The sequence below is a fragment of the Crocodylus porosus genome, unplaced genomic scaffold, assembly GCF_001723895.1.
Source record: "Crocodylus porosus isolate Cpor-Errol unplaced genomic scaffold, CroPor_comp1, whole genome shotgun sequence".
NCBI classification, from domain to species: Eukaryota; Metazoa; Chordata; order Crocodylia; family Crocodylidae; genus Crocodylus; species Crocodylus porosus.
This window is the reverse complement of record NW_017728920.1, coordinates 738,076-755,262: the sequence shown is the minus strand read 5'-3', so window position 1 is coordinate 755,262 and position 17,187 is coordinate 738,076. Positions and strand designations below refer to the sequence as shown.

General features: G+C 40.9%; 1 protein-coding gene across 2 annotated transcripts in view; it reads left to right on the top strand.

Moving 5' to 3' along the window:
• Nucleotides 1-17,187, top strand: part of JMJD1C (jumonji domain containing 1C) — a 253,332-nt gene that overhangs the window by 211,996 nt on the left and 24,149 nt on the right. For both annotated transcript variants that reach the window (XM_019538464.1, XM_019538465.1), the window contains 5 exons: nucleotides 286-2,486; nucleotides 6,248-6,449; nucleotides 8,690-8,904; nucleotides 9,396-9,548; nucleotides 16,750-16,839. In XM_019538464.1, the coding sequence (XP_019394009.1) occupies nucleotides 286-2,486; nucleotides 6,248-6,449; nucleotides 8,690-8,904; nucleotides 9,396-9,548; nucleotides 16,750-16,839 (2,861 nt within the window). The remainder of the gene's footprint in view (nucleotides 1-285; nucleotides 2,487-6,247; nucleotides 6,450-8,689; nucleotides 8,905-9,395; nucleotides 9,549-16,749; nucleotides 16,840-17,187) is intronic.

Here is a 17,187-nt window from a genome sequence, read left to right as displayed (position 1 = left end):
TCAACAAGCCTAAATATAGTAACAAATGATGACAACATGTTCAGAAGCACTTAAGTCTAGTTTTAAAACTGACTCTGCCAACTGCACTTTGAAGGCAATTTAAGTTCATAAGTCACTTAGAGACTTTGAAAAATTATACCTCGCATAAAGATATGTACCAGCTTTACTTTGTGTTGCTAGAGAGTATTGTTTGGGAAAGATGAAGCAAAGGTCTAACGTGTTGTAGTATATTTCTTCTAAATCTAAGTGTGCTTTATCCTTTTTTTTTTTTTTTTTTTTATACAGAGAATTGGAGAGGAAAGCATTTATTGAACCTTTACGTTCTGTTACAACTGTGCCAGTAAAGACTGATCTGGAACAAAGCAGAACACAGACTGCAAAAGAGAGCCATTTGCACAGACACTTTGTGGATCCAATGCTGAACCAGTTACCGAGGCCACCACAGGAGACTGGAGAGCGGTTAAACAAATACAAAGAAGAACATAGACGGATACTTCAAGAGAGTATTGAAGTTGCTCCTTTTACAGCTAAAACCAAGGCTCTAGAGGGAGAGAGAGAAAATTATTCAAGAGGAACACCATTATCATCTTTGAGCCCCAAAAGCCATGTAGTAAAATATGACAAGGATGCAGAACGTTCTGTGTCAGAACTTTATAAAATGAAACATTCAGTAGCGCAGAGTTTGCCACAGAGTAACTATTTCACCACCCTGTCTAATAGCATAGTGAATGAACCACCAAGGTCATACCCATCTAAGGAAGTTTCAAGCATGTATATTGATAAACAGAGTAGTTGTCCATCAACAGCAGCTAATCTCCAGTCTCTCCCTTCTTTCATTTCTTCTCTTTCAAAGCCCCCACCTTTGATTAAGCATCAACCGGAGGGTGAAGGTCCAGTAAGCAAGTTAACAGAGCAGCTTTCCCAGCCAATGCAATCTCACTCTATAAATTCTTTTAGAAATGATAGCCGGAGCCCTACTCAGTTATCAGTTTCGTCTTCAAATACACTCCGAAGTATGCCTGCATTACATAGAGCGCCTGTATTTCACCCTCCTGTCCATCAGAACTTAGAGAGGAAGGAAAGCAGTTATAGCAGCCTTTCACCTCCAACCCTAACTCCAGTCCAGCCAGTTAATGCTGGTGGCAAAATCCAAGAGTTACAAAAACCACCAACTTTAGTACCTGAACCTAAGGAAGCGCAAACAGTGTACAAGGGCACTTCTGAGCAGAATATATCAGATGCATGGAAATCTAATAATGCTCCAAACAATGAAAAAGTTGAATGGCATATTGAGAGAATGAGTGGCAAGTCGCAATCCGCTACAGCATCTGTTATTGTACGTCCTCCTTCTAGTACAAAATATGAGAGTGCACCAGTAATGCATTCATCCAAAGATAGAGTGAGTGAAAGATCTTCAGTAGGGACAAATCAAACAGATTGCCTGAAAACAGCGGAAGCCAGAGAGACTGGAAGAATCATTCTGCCAAATATGAACTCAGACACTACTCACACACAGTATGAAAAGAAATTTCCAGCGGTTTCACAAGGCAGCATTCCTAGTTCTGGCACACTGAAGACAGCTAAGATGTGTAGTACCAAAATGGATGTAACCACATCTGCAGGCACAACTACCAGCGTTTCAGCTTGGGGTAGTTCAGATGCGAGTTGCTCTTTATCAAATGCAGTTTTGACGTGCACCCCACTCGAATGTACATCCTCTACAACAGTAAGTCAGGCAGTGGCACAGACACAAGAATGCAAAGTCAACACTGCAGCTTCAGTTACACCAGCCAGTGGCAAGTCAGGAAGTGCAGTTCAGTCCAGGTCTGGCTTCTCTGGTCCAACTGATTTTATCCATTTGAAAAAGCACAAGGCAGCATTGGCTGCAGCTCAATTTAAAAGTAGTAGTGCCAGTGAGACTGAGTCCAGTGCTGTGAAAAATCAGACACTTCCAGCCTCCATTTCCCTCGACAGTGCTATCATCTACAATACAATAAACAAAGCAAACTCTGTAGGCAGTGGGCAAACTTCTCAGGCAAGTCAGCCAAACTACCACACAAAACTGAAAAAAGCTTGGCTTACAAGACATTCAGAGGAAGATAAAAACACTAATAAAAGAGAGAATTCAGGGAACAATGTATCAGAAATTATTAAGCCATGTACTGTCAGTTTAATAGCTTCTACATCAAGTGATTTACAAAATAATGTAGATAGTAAAATCTTAGCAGATAAGTTTCTGAAAGAAGATAAACACCCAAGGAGAAAAGCAAAAAGAACTTATGAATCTGGCTCTGAAAGTGGAGATTCTGATGCAAGTGAGAGCAAATCAGAGCAAAGGACTAAACGGCAGCCTAAGCCAACTTACAAAAAGAAACAAAATGACTTGCAAAAGAGAAGGGGTGATCCAGAGGAAGAAGTAAAACCCAATGGTGTTCTTAGCAGGAGTGCCAAAGAAAAAAGCAAGTTGAAGTTGCAGAGCAACAGCAGTAAGTATGTCAGTTAATCTGAATTAGAAGAGAGAAATAAAACAAAGATTATGGACAGTTGTGTTGATTCAAGGAGTGTTTGTATTATGGTAGCATGCAACTGAAAACAGTCTAAAAAGACAGTGTCAAAATTGGGTAGCTCTACAAATTTACTATCCGCGCCCCATCTGGATGCCTTGGTCTAAGAAAAGTGTCTTTTATATATAAGTGTGTGTGTATATTTTCACACATTGTTTCTTGGTTTTAAAAAATCTACATATGTCTGTTAAATAAAAACCAAGTATGTATGAGCATACTTTTATAAAGAACTAGTCTCACTGTGTAGAGGATCACACTTAATTCACATCATTTTAAAAAAAAAAAAGAATCGTTAAGTTTTGGGGTGCTACTGTTAAATTTTCATTTGAGGAGGTGTCCATATCTTAATTCTTCCTCCAACTCAAAGACTGCAGGTAATTTTCATGAGACATGGAGAATGCCTGTCAAGTTTCAAGGAGATAGGTGCAGGGGCTTGGGGGAAACTGTATCTCAAGCTGCTACAAAGAACCAACTCGCAGGATCATCATAGAATTCTAGTTTATTAGATGGATGCAAAATTCAAATCGTAAACCTTGGGGCTGATCCCCTCAAATGCATACACATTCATGCACACACACACTCACAGTAGCTAGCTATGAAAACTAAGCACCGGTGTCAAGATATATCTATCCTCAATTGATGGAGTTGGCTATTGATGACCAGTTGAAGCTTCTTTCAGTCCAGTGTTGCTTCAGAAGGGGGTCACTGGCTTGTCCTTCTGGCTGGACAGGCAGGGTGCTGTTCAAGTCAAAAAGGGCACCATTGGGGGCCATTCTTCACCTCCTTTTATCCCTCTCTGGCAGACTTTGGTGACTCCCCAATTCTTGGGCTTACCCAATCCAGGGGTTGTTCATCTAGTGGGATGTCTCTCTTGATGGCAGCTGTCAGCCCCAGGGGTCATTAGTTTGTGGTTTCATAGGTGTTAATCGTTGCTCATTAACTCATTATCTTAGCTATCAGTTTTGTTTTGATTTTGCTGTTTCAACCTCAAAACAGCATCAAAACAAAACTGGCAGCGAAATTTTACACAGCCCTAGTACAGAGGATGAATTTTCATCTCCGTATTTTGTTTTGATAGCCTTTTACCGCCTAATATAGTCCAACACTGTAATAGTCCAATTTCTGTAGGATTAATTTATGTAACATGCTATCAGTATCAGTTTTTGGAAGGTGTCCCATATTGGTACAATACTTAGAATACTTCTGTCTTTAATGTTATGTTTCTATAAAGGGGAGGATGAAAGAGAACGGTCCATTTTTTGTTTGTTTTTTTTTAACTAGTTCAGTTCATAAGTGGACTTTACACTTTGTGTATGCATGCAGTACTATCAAGTGATCTTCATGCGATGAAAAATATGTAGGGGTTCATTGAAAATGACAATATCTTTCTTAATGCGGAGACATGAGTAAGATGGCTTAAATGAAAGACCGTCCCCTGTTTTGTCTAGTAATTCAACTGTTGCTTCTAGAATTATTTGGAAGGTGTTAGGTTTGTCAGATAAGTAGGAACTTCAGGATTTATCTTGTGCATTGGGTAGATATTTTGGATTAGCATTTGGACCCACCCCATAATATCAGTTTCCTAAAGTTTCAGGAAAGAGAAGATGAGCATTAGTGGACTTCAGTCCTTCCTGTCATCCTTCTCATTATTGATATTTTCTAATAGGTAATAATTGTGACTATTAACATCTGTTGTAGACTGTGCGAGTCACCTATGGGATACTTTGCCACTGTCCTTTAATTTATTGTTGTTCCAGTTCTCTGCCAGCACTGTCTGTCCCTTCTGCTTCCCATTTTCCTGTTACCAGGTCCTGATTATTGATCACCACTGGATGATTCACCATTTATTTGCATTCCTCTTGGAATAACTCCCATTATATTACAGTTAGAGCAGGTCTAAAATTTTCTGCTGAAATGGGTATTTGGATGTTTCTCACATACAGCATGCCCCAGAATAAAATATACACCTTGTTTTTGAATGGCAGAATGAAGAAAAAAAGATATTTACATGTAGTAATTACTGAGTAGCAGCAGATGTAGAGCTGAACCTGCTCATTATTCTATTGCTGTGGCTAAGTGCAGACAGTCAAAAAGCTTGAGGCTGAATCGATTCAGTCTTTGCAGGTTAGTCTAAGCTGTAGAGATTAAACTGAGAAACAACTGGACGTGCATTCACTTTTGATTCAGGAAATGCAGCCACATGCCTGCAGTGGCTCAGGCCAGAAGCCAGGGGAGCTAGGGCATGGCTCTGGCATGTAGCCAGCATGGGCTGTATTTTCACTTTCTTTTCCTGCTGCCCCCAAGTTCTTGGGGGTTTGCAGTTCAGAATTACAGAAGCAGAACTCTGCAGGGTTTCTCATCACTTCCTCATCCTGCTTCCAGGTGCCTCTGGGTTTTGTAGTCACAGTTGCAGCCAGCGGTAACTTTCAGTAAGTGTAGCAGGGCAGGGCAGCTCTGTACTTGGGAGAAGCAGGTTTAACTCCTCTCCTTGGCCCCAGACCTCAGCCAGGGTTTGCCAAGGTTGGGGGGGGGGGGCACTCCTTGCTTCCTCCTCCGCCCCCTTCCCAACCCTTCTCTGATGGAGTAGACAGCACATCCCAGCAGGGCTGGAAAGCATGTTGGGGGAGGGGGGTGTCTGATTCTAATTTAAGCCAGAGAAGGTGTCTGGGACAGAAGTTTCATAAACGGGTTTCATCAGTTTCAATTACGTCTGATACTACATCCAACCAGGTTTATCTTAAACCAGTTTTATCCGTTTTGAAACTAGTTTATGTGCACTGAACTTCTGTTCTGTTACAGGTTTAAACCAGTTTCTGATCACTTAAACTGGTTTATGTGTAACTTCTGTCCATAGCCTGTGAGTCTGCGCAGATACTACATTCACTTCTGCCCTGTAAGAGCAGAAACTGCACTTACCATATTTGTTACCTATAATGTGCACTGAAAATTCCAGCAGCTTTTTTTTAAAGTGGTGTATGCAAGAAAATATAGTACACTTATTTAGGTTCAGATTTTTTTTTTTTTAACCTAAAAACATCTCAGGCTTGAACTTTCAGATGATGAGAAACAGGGTTCTGGGAATCCTGCTTGGATTCCTGACAAGCTGCTGGGAATACTTGTGCACATTCATGGCAACCATATCTGGAAGATTTCAAGATTTCTTTTTTAATCACAATTTGAAACAGAGCCAGATACCAAAATATCCTCACACGCATCTGAGGTAGGTAGGTTCTCTTATCCCCATTTTACAGTTGGCAAACAGAGGGTCTGAGTGGCTTAAAGTTGAAGCAGCACAGTGGAAAATTTTGGGAGGTTGCTGCATTGTTGTGTGTGTGTTATCATTGATACAAGAAATGAACCTGTCTTTCTTGGGTTATTGAATCCTTTTTTGCTTTGTAGCAGTAGTGTTGCATCAGTAGTTTTCTGGGGAATACTTAACAAATACAAATAAATACACTGGAGAAGTGCAGTATGTAAATAAGTAGAGATACAGTTAACTATTTTTGTCTAGGTAACATTAAAGTCATAGATTTTTTTTTTTTTTTTAAACTTGAGTGTTTATGTAAGTAGAAGAAAATAAAAGTAGCTGGACTTCCAGAAATGAGGATCTGCTGTTCTTGTGGACTTCAAAGTATAAACAGTTCGTAAATTTCTCTTGCCTGAAATGGTTGTTACTTTTGCAGCTGGCATACCACGTTCAGTATTAAAAGATTGGCGCAAAGTAAAGAAGCTGAAGCAAACTGGAGAATCCTTTTTGCAGGATGATTCTTGCTCTGAAATAGGGCCCAATTTGCAGAAGTGCAGAGAATGTAGGCTGATAAGAAGTAAGAAAGGTGAAGAACCATCACACTCGCCAGTATTTTGTAGATTTTACTACTTTCGTAGGTAAGTACAATTTTTCTGGAAATGTATTCGTTTTGTGGTTAAAATCCTTTACGTTAATTTGCATTTTCACAGTTCCTTTTGTGTAGTGACCTCCTTATAGTTTGGAAGAGGTAGGTTTTGTGTAACACTGCAGCGTTACAGTGATTTACATCTGAACAAGCGACTGCCATCGCTGAGATACAGTAGTTTTTCTTAGACCTACCCATGGTTAGCGCTGTCAGTCAATTGATCTTTCTTAAAGTAAATGGGAGTACGTCCTTGAGTTTGCATAGTCTAATCAATTTTTAACAGCTGAGGTAGGCAAGTGCTGCTATCCCCATTCTACAGTTGGCAATGGGATGGCCATTGATTAGTGCAGGTAGCCCATATGGAATAAGATTCCATCTGTTAGTTTGATTAATTAAGTGTCTGTATGGACACCTTTCACAACCATAGTAAAACAGTTGATATAAATAATTGTTCCACTGCTGTCCTATGATACACCAGGCACAAAAGCAGTGATTTGTCTGGTTCAATTTCTTCATTCCACTGTTGGGAGTTGACTTGACTAGAAGACAACTACCTACATAAATAGTACTGTATGTTGCACAAAGCTCATTATGAGCCATTTTCATAGTGAGCAGCTTCTTGGATCTGTACCCACCTTTTCTGGTAGCATTTTTTTTTGATCTTTCAAGGAGATCTATACTTTCATTTCTGTTGGGTGAAGAACATATACCTAGTTTTATATTAGAATATACTACAGAATGCTAAAGGGTACTACTTCCAGCTATCTCAGTACATACCCATGCAGGGATCAAGCACATGGAAAAGCAGCAGCAGAATGGAAAGGACTGAGAAGTGCATACAGACAAACAAAGGACCACAGTATCACATCTAGCATAGAAAACACAAGCTGAGCAATGTTCCAGAATAACCACTAGAACAATCAATTCTTTAATATCAGCAGTATTGGGGGGAGCAGAGGGGAAGTTCCATTTAGACCTTTTTTTTTTGCTGAAGAATGAAACCACTGATAATTCTTGCATCGTGTCTTTTCTCGCCAGTCAGCGGTGGTGCTCATGAAACATCCACAACAATCCACCAAGACCTACACCACAAGAAAATAAAATCCTTTGATGCCCTCTGTTAATGTTAGGAAGGCTGTACTGCTTGGGCTTTTGGCTTTTATTGGTTTATCAATCCAAGAACACTAAGTATTCATGCTGGAAGGGATGTGTATGTAGTGGGACAATGCAACATACAGAAAATTGTCTGAGAAATAACTTAAGATGGAACTTTATTTTCAAATTGAAGAGAAATACTTTATATTAGCATTTGTTTATAATTTAATGATAAAAGGAGAATCTGAAGTAAATTAGACTTAACATGTAATCTACCTCACCACTTATTTTTAGCTTTAGAATATTTTCTTTGTTCTTACAATAAATCTTTATAGCAGCTGAATATATCACTGTATTTGAAAGCTTGCCTAAGTCTGTCCCAGTCATGAGTTGGTCCAAAAAAAGATACCACCCACAAAAAATACTTGCCTCCTTACTGAAAATTGTTAATTGGGGGTGGCCGGAGGGAAAGAACCCTTTTACTTCTGTAGAAGGGTAGCCTATTTTCCACTCTGGAGGACCTGTATCCTGGGAATCTGGCATAGGTTACAAATACAAATTTGGTTTCATCCTGGTTATAGTTTGTTTAGACCTTAATAGTCATTGTTTCATACATTATCAGTCTCCAGTCTAGAAAGAAACCAGGATTGAAACAGAACGCTTTAGATTGGAGTGGGCAAAATGTGGCCAGTGGGCCAGATGTGGCCCACCAGGCCATTCTATCCGGCCCGCAGGGCCCCTAAAAAATTCAGAAAATTAATATTTATCTGCCCAGGCTGCCTGTCATGCGGCCTTCGATGGCTTACCAAAACTCAGTAAGCAGCCCTCCGCCTGAAATAATTGCCCGCCCCTGCTTTAGATCATGAATACAGGGGTATTAACAACTGTGTAGGAGGAGGTCTGTAGAATATTAGAACTAAGCCAGAGTTGTTAGTACTGGTTTAGGAAGGAGTTGAAGTAACACCAGATTCTCTTACAAATTTAGAGGAGGGAGAGGAGAACCATCAGAGGTATATGTATTCTCTACTGCAAAAGCTAAACTTAGTGTATCTGGTCAGTGGTTTTTAGTAATGGCAAACAAGGGTTAGGGTGCAACGTATGATAAGACTTATAGTTAAATTCTGTTTTCATTTTTAGGTTGTCTTTTAGTAAGAATGGAGTGGTTAGGATAGATGGTTTCTCTTCTCCTGACCAGTATGATGATGAAGCAATGAGTTTATGGACACATGAAAATTATGAAGATGATGAACTGGACCTAGAAACTTCTAAATACATTTTAGACATCATAGGGGATAAATTTTGTCAGTTAGTAACATCTGAGAAAACAGCCATGTCCTGGGTGAAAAAAGATGGTAAGGAAATCTTAAGTGTTGTTCCGTAATTCCATTCCAAAGCTAGTTTTAATGAAGTGTTATTCCCCTTTAAAATTGTTCATGTCTCAGTATGCTCCATTTGTCTGGTGTTGCTGCATGCTAGTTTTTTGCACTGATACTATTGTTGACCAAATAGGAACAGAAGAATTCATTAAGAATTGTGCCACATATCCTTCAACAGAGAATACTCTTCCTGTATTTTTCTACAGAAATCTTAAGTTTGTTATTTTTTGTCTTTTTTTTCATCAAGGACAGTGGTATATAACATGGATAATTTTGTTACATAATACTCAGAAGGCAGCTGAAGTTGTATCCAGTGAAGACTATATGTAGGGTGATTTCTTTTTCAGACTTTTTTGAGAGGAAAGTTGTGATTGGCCCTTTAAATGAAAATACTCATTGTTGTCACAGCTTGCACATATTTACCTTTAAATGTCAGTGATTTTTATTCTGTTTATTTTGTATTTCAGCCAAAATTGCCTGGAAGAGAGCAGTGAGAGGAGTCCGAGAGATGTGTGATGCATGTGAAGCCACATTGTTTAACATTCACTGGGTCTGCCAAAAATGTGGATTTGTGGTCTGCTTAGATTGTTATAAAGCAAAGGAAAGGAAGAGTTCTAGAGGTCAGTTTTCAAGTTTATATGAATTAAAGCAGTCTGCGTATTTTAAAATTGCTGATCAAGAACCGTAGATGCCTTTTTGTAACTAATAAGTATATTATTTTTTACATGTGAAGCCTAAGTTTTTTTTTCTGCTTCTGAGGAATTAATTTTCCTTGATGCTACCAAATTTGCTTGATTGGAAGGCGAAGTTTTTTCTGCCATTTATAGTTGAGCAGTAGGGTGGGATGCAGGCAGCTGCTGTGGCTCTAGCCCCAATCTGGGGTTGGGGCTGGACCTGGAGACAGAGCAGCTTCCGCCTGCTCTCCTGTGCTGTGTGCCCTTCCACTCTCCCACGAGCTCCCAGTTCTCGCCCCTCTGTCTCTGTTGCTCCCTCTCTCTTTTTTTTTTTTTTCTCTCTCTTTCTCTCCCTCTGGTACTGTCCTCCTTACCTTTGCTCGGCACTGGCAGGCTCCATCCCTCCTGTAACCTGGGGCAGGGAGCCAGTGCTGCTGCTACAGAGCCCAGGCTAAAACAGCAGTGCTGGCTCTGCACTGCTGTTGCTACCGGGCCAGCCTAGAACTATGTTCTGGGCCCTGGGCTGTAGCAGGGATGGAACCTGCCAGCTCAGAGCAAAGGTAAGGGTCGGGGGGGGGGGCAGGGACCTGAGGCGGCAGGTGGCAGAAGCAGCAAGGAGTGGGGAATGGGATGGGGGGAATGGGGCAGCCTTAGGCTGCAAGGGGAGCAGGCACAATGTGAGGTAAATGGGGGGGGGGGGGGATGACAGGCAGCAGGGGGCAAGCTGCCTGTCTCTGTCTGCTTGCCCCACTGCCTGCCCCCTGCCATCGCTCCCCACTGCCTGCTTCATTAGTGCCCCTGCCTACCCTACCACATGCCTCCCTGTTGCATCCCCCACTGTCTGCCCCTACTGCCTGCCCGTTACTGCCTCCCTCTTCACCTCTCCCCCTACCACTTGCAGTAGTGGGGGGCAGGGAGGTGAATTTAGATGATCCTCCCATAATTAGATTACATACATGGAAGGATTAGAATACATTTATAATTTTCCATGTGTAGAATCTAACCATTGGGAGGTCATCTTAGATTCAGATTCATCTTGTATTTGGGTAAATATGGTAAATATTTAAAATCAAACTTCCCAGATAATCAGTTTTCATGGTTATGGGGCTAGCTAGACTTCTGTCTTCCTTCTCGTCTCTGATTTTAAGGTTCTTGTCATTACTTGCCTCAAGATGGAATCTTGTAGTTCTTTTGCTTTTAAGCTGGGACGTAAGCTAACCTCTTGTTGTTTTGTAAAGGCTTGTCTTGAGTTAAACACTTGCTTAAATCCTCCCTTCTGGAATCCATGACCAGGTTTCTTAATCCATAGCCTTATTAAAAGGAAGTAGTAGTATTATTACTACTATACTACTATTATTATTATTGTTGTTGTTGTTGTTGTTGTTGTTATTATTGTTATTTGCTTTTTAAGTTGTTGTTGTTGCTCTTATTAGCTTTAAGCTATTATTATTATTTCTTTTACTTGCTTTTAAGCTATTTTTATTATTATTGCTTATTATTATTATTTGCTTTTACATATTAGAGGAAAAAGAATTTTAAAACAAACAAATAACCTACATGCTATTTGATTTAACCTAATCTTACATTTCACTACAACTAGTCTTTCCTTTTAAATTATAAGAACATAACAGTACCAACTCTGTGTCATAGTACTATGAACTATGAAACTATGAACCTGTGTTCTCTTGAAAAGCAAAAATTCTTCTGTGACCCACCCAGATCCTATCTTGGAACAGGTTTTCCTGGGATATTGGGAAAGAGCCATTAAGGCTGCTAGTTCTGCCGTTGTCTGGTAATCACCCTGAAGTGGAGGCTGTTAAGTAGCAATTAGAAGGCATCTCCTACCATCCATAGAATCATAGAAGTAGGGTCAGAAGGGACCTTGTAGATCTTCAAGTCCTACCTCTTGCCTGGGCAGGAGAAAAACTGGACTCAAATGAGTCCAGCCAGGTAGGCATCAAGCCTCTTAAAGATCCCCAGGGTAGGAGCCAGCACCACTTCCCTTGGAAGTTGGTTCCAGATCCTAGCCGCCCTAACTGTGAAGTAGTTCTTATGGATATCTTAGCTAAACCTGCTCTCCAATAATTTGTGTCCATTATTCCTTGTCATGCCAGGGGGTGCTAGGGGAAACAGTGTCTCCCCCAAACCCTTCTGGTCCCCCCTAGTGAGTTTATAGACAGTCACCAGGTCCCCCCTCAGCCTCCTCTTGTGAAGGCTGAACAGGTTTAGGTCCCGCAGTCTTTCGTTGTAAGGTCTGCCCTGTAGTCAGTCCCCGGATCATGCGGGTGGCCCTCCTCTGGACCCTTTCAATGTTGTCCACATCCCTCCTGAAATGAGGCGCACAGAACTGGACGCAGTACTCCAGCTGTGGCCTGACCAGCGTCGCATAGAGGGGGAGGATCACCTCCCTGGCTCTACTTGAGATGCACCTGTGGATGCACGACAAGGTCCAGTTAGCCCTGCTGATCGTGACCTCGCATTGTTGGCCCGTGTTCATTTTGGAGTCAGTAATGACTCCAAGATCCCTTTCTGCCTCTGTGCTCTCAAGAAGGGAGCTTCCCATTCTATAAGTGTGCTGCTGGTTTGTACTGCCTAAGTGCAGCACTCTGCACTTGTCAGTATTGAAACGCATCCTGTTTATGTTAGCCTACTCCTGTAACCTATCCAGATCTTGCTGCAATCTTTCCCTCCCTACTAGCATGCTCACCTCACCCCAAATTTTGGTATCATCAGCAAATTTAAACAGGTTGCTTTTTACCCTGTTGTCCAAATCGCTGATGAAGAAATTGAACAGTGCAGGCCCAAAGACTGAGCCCTGGGGGACTCCGCTGCCCACTTCCCCCCAGGTTGAATATGACCCGTCCACCACCAGCCTCTTGAGTACGACCCTTGAGCCAATCTGAAATCCATCTGACTGTGTAGGCATCAATGCCACAGTTGCCTCCCTCCTAGACCTGGAAGAAAAGTAAAATGTCATCCTAGCTACAAATTCAGATATAGTATTTAATTAGCATGAAGAAATATCTCCACGTTTTGTTACAGGAATATTGACTTTAATTTATCTGACTACCATTAAAATAAGTACAAATAAAATGTCAAACTACTGAAAAACTTTACTCCCTCTCTGTCCCTCGGCACAGGGCAAGAGGTCCCCTTCCTCCATCTTGGTTATAAGGTGTTTCCAATTCCTTCAAAAAGTGTGTCACTACTGCTATTTGTAAAATGGCAGTAGTGACTATTACAGATTAATCTTCCTGTTATAGTTAAGTTTTGGCACCTCTGAAAACACCTGTTTGGAAGACAGTAGATAGGTCATGAAACAAAATAGCCTACCTATCTAAACTAATACTCTTCCATTTGAAATATATCACTTCAAGTACAAATATACCGATAGCTGCGATGTTACTTTAGATATTCTTTTATTTGTGGTATATTTCTCCAGAACATTCGTCATTCAGGAAGGTAGACCTGGGTATTTAATGTACTGGGTACTCTGCATACTAGCAAGGGAAGGCCGAATGCATAAACATTTCTGAAACTTCCAGGCTCAAACAAATTGCAGTGGATATGCGTTAGAGTTGGGGTGTACATAGAGCACATGCTGCCTGCCAGGATGGTCTCAGAGGCCAGTGATAATTCTTTGTTAAACCAGGAATTCTTTATTAAGCCAATTCTTTATTAAGAATTTGAAAAGCCAAAAAGCAAGTCCAACTATGTGCCAGGTTGTTTATCTCTGCATGTGCATCTACGTGGTCCAGTATTCTGCTTGAAAATGTGCTGAGCGCTTGTATTCAGTTTTGGATTTTGCTTATGATCCTATCTCATTCTCTGGGTCAAGCTGATTGCCATATATGCAAGGACCATGGGAGTTTTGCCTTCTTTTATCAACTGAAAATATCCCCTTCCTAGGACCCTCAGGGTATCCAACTTCAAAGTGTCTTGGGCAGGGGTGGGCAAAATGCGGCCCAGGGGCTGGATGTGGCCTGCCAGGCCATTCTATTTTGCCTCTGAGGCCCCTAAAAAATTTAGAAAATTAATATTTATCTGCCCTGGGCTGCCTGTCATGCAGCCCCTCGATGGCTTGCCAAACCTCGGTAAGCGGCCCTGCGCCCGAAATAATTGCCTGCCCTTGGTCTTGAGCCACACTCCACATCACATACCTCACAGACCACACCAGCAGGGACTACACACCTCTGCATGCATGCTTGGGTGCTTCCCTGAATGGTGCAGCACCCCCTCACTTTCAGCTTCCTGTGGGCTTCTTTGTGGCACTCTGCTGCACAGGCAGTCTGGGCTCTCGACTTTCCCAGCCTTGTGGGTTGTGCTCCCTGGGTCAGGGGCATGCAGCAGAAGCTGGGGAAGGGGGAGTGAGCCCAGAGAAGGAGGTAGCAGGAAGAGAAAGGAAGGGGCAGGGGTAGGTGGGAGCCTGGGAACCGCATACAGCTCCCATAATCCATGGGCTCCCAGTTACCCAGCTCTTTATTAACCAGTTGTTTCTCCATCCTTGCAGCAGAAAAGCAAGTAGCAGTACACTCATTTCCCCCTTTTACTTCTGGGATGTTGTGGGGTATATTTTTGGTGGTTTCTGGTTTTTGTCTTCTATTTGTGAGGGTCTGAAGTGGCAATATGGGGAAAATCCTTGGATAAATGCAGAGGCCTGAGCTCAGAGATCCATGAAGCTGTTTTAGTCTTGTGTTCCAAGAAGGTTTACAGCAGTATCTTCTGTGGCCCATGTGCATGTACCTTTTGTGGTTCCAAATCTTTCTGTTTAATTAGTTTCCTAATCTGAGATTCCTGCCAGAATTAAGTAAACCAAGTTATGTATTTTTTTCCTAATGCTTTCAAGTCAGTTTCTTGTGGAGCTCTTGTACTTGCCCATGACTGTAATCAATTTTGTAGCTTTTTTGGCTACTTGTTCATAGAATTCTCTGCATGCATGCACACTGAAAGACTGTCTTTCTAGGCAGCAAGGAAAAAGTTCAGACACATTTCCTTTCTGTCTAAAGAATTACTTCTGGTGCCTAAAAGCATTTATTATACTGCCTCTTCTAACAGCTTCTCTTAGTTATCTAGGACCCTGTATGTATGTGTATATCTGCCTTACTTGGCTTGGGGCATTTGTGAATGCTTAGAAACACATTGAGGGAAATCATGTACAAGCAGTCGGAGGTTTTTTTACAGCACACGTGCTACACAGCCAGGAAAATTTTAGTAGAAAGTCTGAAATGTTTGAGAAGGAAGTATACAGAAACAGGCTTCTTTTATTAGAGAGAATTGTTCCTGTTTATCGCATCATCCTGTAGCATGTGCTAAAACAGGATTATGGTGATGGCTTCTCATTCTACAGCTTCCTTTCTGGTGATGCATGGTATACTGCATGTGAACTGTAGACTGTGACTGTAGAACATTTAACACTACACACTCTTCCATATAATTCCACTTCATATTACACCATTTTTCCTGGAACCAGAGACAATTTATGCAGTTGTTTTAATGTAATAGAGAATGATATGTTGATTCATGGCAGCCTCGCCCTGAATGTTAGAGGTTTAGATAGCCAGTTAACTTCACTGCACCAATAAAAAACCACAAATTTCCAAGCTTTTTCCTGGCACCATCAATCTTATTTGCCAAGTTTTATGACATTTTATTCAAACTACTAAATTACCTGAATTGCATATTTGCATATAATTTTCGTGTCATATTTGCTCCATAGCCCTGGTAAGTGAAGCCTTGTTTACAGGACAGCAGGAGTACTTACTCCTCTCCCCCCACCCCCCAATACATCAAACCAAATGCAGCTGAGACTACCTCTGAGAGTAACAGGTCAATTACTGTCCATAATGCATGCAGTTCCTGACTTCCCAGTAACTAAAAATACAAGAAAACAAATATAAATTATTTATATATTTATTTATATTATTTAATATATATTTATATTTACAAATACAAATCATTTCGAAATACAGAATGATCTTAGAAATTACAGTTCTCCACACTAATTTTAAACGTGGGTTGTGTAGTAATCAAATAATTCTGTGCAACCCATGTAATTCATTGCAGGGTCTGGGTGGAGACTGGAGCTAGTACACAGTTTGCTAGATTTAAATGCGTGGAATAGTGGGAGTCTTCCTATTTCTAGATTTTTATGCTACTTTGGAAAAGTTAATTCCAAAATTTAGACAAAATAAGTTAATGATGAAATGTATTGAATAAATGTCTACAGTTCTAGTTATACAATGATCTTATTTTTCTTGGTATGGCATTTTCTTGATTGTTTTCAGTTGTACATTTTATTGTCCTCAAAGAAAATTTATGGAATTCTTTCAGTTTTGACAATGCACGCTGAGAGCTATCATGACCCAGGTTAAGAAAAGCATTTGGTGCTTTATAAATGTTTCATTGTAAAGAAATGTATGCTATACAAATGATGAATTCTTGTTAGCCCACCTGTTGGGAGCATACAACAAGCATTGCTACAAACAAGGACATTTGGTGCAAAGATTTGAAGATTCTCTTTTAAAGAGGCAGCATGGACCCATAAATAGGGTACTGGGCTGGGAGTCAGGAGAGAAGTGTAGATCACACAAATCGATGACAAATCACTTTATTGCCTTAGGTCTTCCTCCTTTCCACCCTTTATTTTATCTTAACTTTTTACACTGTGAGGTCTTCAAGGAAGTCCTTGTTTCCTGTTATGTATTTTTAGTGCATAATACAAAAAGGCTTAAACGTCAGTCCTGGCCTTATATGCTATCATAATAATGGAGATTTCAACACCAACATCTGTTTATACCATGTCTGGAATTGATCAGTAGGATAACCCTAATTGCCTACATTGCAATTTTGAGATGGATTTTAATTTTTACTAAATTAACAGATCCAAATGTAATGTAAGCAAGCATGATTTGAATTTTTACTCAGGGAGGAATATTGTACTTACTACTATCTTGGCTTTTCATGGTCATCAGGACCCTGCACTGAATAGCTTTATTGTGGAACTGATGTGCACGCAATGTGTACTGTATGGGATAGCAATACGAGACGGGTATAGTGACTTTTTATATACCTAAAAATGGGTTAGAAATATGCAGGTTATAAAAAGTCCACTATTTAAAAATAAATTACTGGAAATGTTGTTTTACAGATAAAGAATTATATGCTTGGATGAAATGTGTGAAAGGACAGCCTCACGATCACAAGCATCTGATGCCAACTCAGATTATTCCAGGCTCTGGTAAGAAGTCCTGCAAGAAGGATACCGTTTATTCTCCAATATTATTTTTCTGTGAACAAAGATTACAAGTTTAATTTGTGGCACCTTCTCGTCACTATTAGTCTAGTAGGTCTCCTCAGCAAGGAAAGCACATGGGGAAAAATGGAGAGGGGAGAAGTTCAGAGGATTCTGGAGGAAGCAGAAAATGCTAGAGGTTTGCAAGAGCATGCTAGTGGAGGAACAGAAGATAGCCATAACAAAGTTTTGCATTGCTCTGGAGTGGGATAAAGCCCAGCTGCTACAATGTCAGGCTGGGCCTGCTGCTCCCCACCAGCGCTGTAGTGGGCCAGCTTCCCCCACCGCCTCCCC